Genomic DNA, 1,234 nt, shown 5'->3' on the forward strand with positions numbered 1-1,234 from the left:
GAGGGCTCTGAACCCTGCTCTATCAGTGTATTAGTTACCTTCTGCTGCTGTGATAAAATACCAGGGCTGGAGAGATGGCTCAGTGGCTCAAAGCAGTTGCTGTTTGTCCAGGGGACCTGAGTTCAGTTTCCAGCACCCACGGTCACAGTTCACAATCCCCTGTAAATCCAGCTCAGGGAAACAGGATGCCCTCTTCTGGTCTCTGTGGGTGACCCTGCACAGACACATGTATTCGCACACAAATTTCTTTTGAAAAATAACCAGAACCAATTTAAGGAAGAAGAAGAAATTTAGCAGGGCATGGTGGCTGGTGCACGCCTTTAATCCCAGCGCTCGGGAGGCAGAGACAGGTGGATCACTGTGAGTTCGAGGCCAGCCTAGTCTACAAAGTGAGTCTAGGTCAGCCAAGGCTACACAGAGAAACCGTGTCTAGAAAAAAAGAGGAAGAAGAAAGAGAAGAAATTTATCTGAGAGGAAGAGTTCATGATGGTGGGGGACAGAGCACACCATAGGTTACATCTTCCACCGCACAGAGAAGACAGAGAAAGCAAAGTGGACATAGGAACAGGCTATGAACTCTCAACACTGGCCACCTGGGACACACTTCTCTTCCGGTCCCAGGCACTGTGGGAGCCGCAGGTTACCGTGCCGACATGGCCAAGTCCAAGAACCACACAACACACAACCAGTCCCGCAAATGGCACAGAAATGGCATCAAGAAACCTCGGTCACAAAGATATGAATCTCTTAAGGGGGTTGACCCCAAGTTCCTGAGGAACATGCGCTTTGCCAAGAAGCACAAGAAAGGCCTGAAGAAGATGCAGGCAAACAACGCACAGGCAACGAGTGCCCATGCAGAGGCCATTAAGGCCCTTGTGAAGCCTAAGGCTGTTAAGCCCAAGATGCCAAAGGGCCCCAGCCGCAAACTCAGCTGGCTCGCTTACATCGCTCATCCCAAGCTTGGGAAGAAGATTCGAAGCTACATGAACAAGGGTAGTAGGCTGTACCAACCACAGCCCAAGGTTCAAACCAAGGCAAAAGCTGCACCTAAGGCCCAGGCTGCAGCCCCAGCTCAGGCTCCCAAAGCTGCCCAGGCCCCTGGGAAGGCCCCATAGAAAAGGCTTCTGCCAATGTGAAGACAGATGGACTGGTGTGACACACCTACCTACACGCTATTTACAGATGACCAGTGTCCTATGCTGTTTTTACAAATAAACCTGAGGCAAGCTAAAAA

At 50.8% G+C, this 1,234-nt stretch overlaps 1 protein-coding gene across 1 annotated transcript; it reads left to right on the plus strand.

Annotated features, from left to right (window-relative positions):
- The first annotated feature begins 630 nt into the window (after positions 1 to 630).
- LOC311599609 (large ribosomal subunit protein eL29-like) lies at positions 631 to 1,234 on the plus strand. Its single transcript, XM_084785645.1, has one exon. It carries the CDS (start codon positions 654 to 656, stop codon positions 1,113 to 1,115), a length of 462 nt encoding a protein of 153 aa, XP_084641771.1. The 5' UTR covers positions 631 to 653; the 3' UTR covers positions 1,116 to 1,234.

Source organism: Acomys minous (genome assembly GCF_964271855.1).
Source record: "Acomys minous genome assembly, chromosome: 6".
Classification (NCBI taxonomy): domain Eukaryota; kingdom Metazoa; phylum Chordata; class Mammalia; order Rodentia; family Muridae; genus Acomys; species Acomys minous.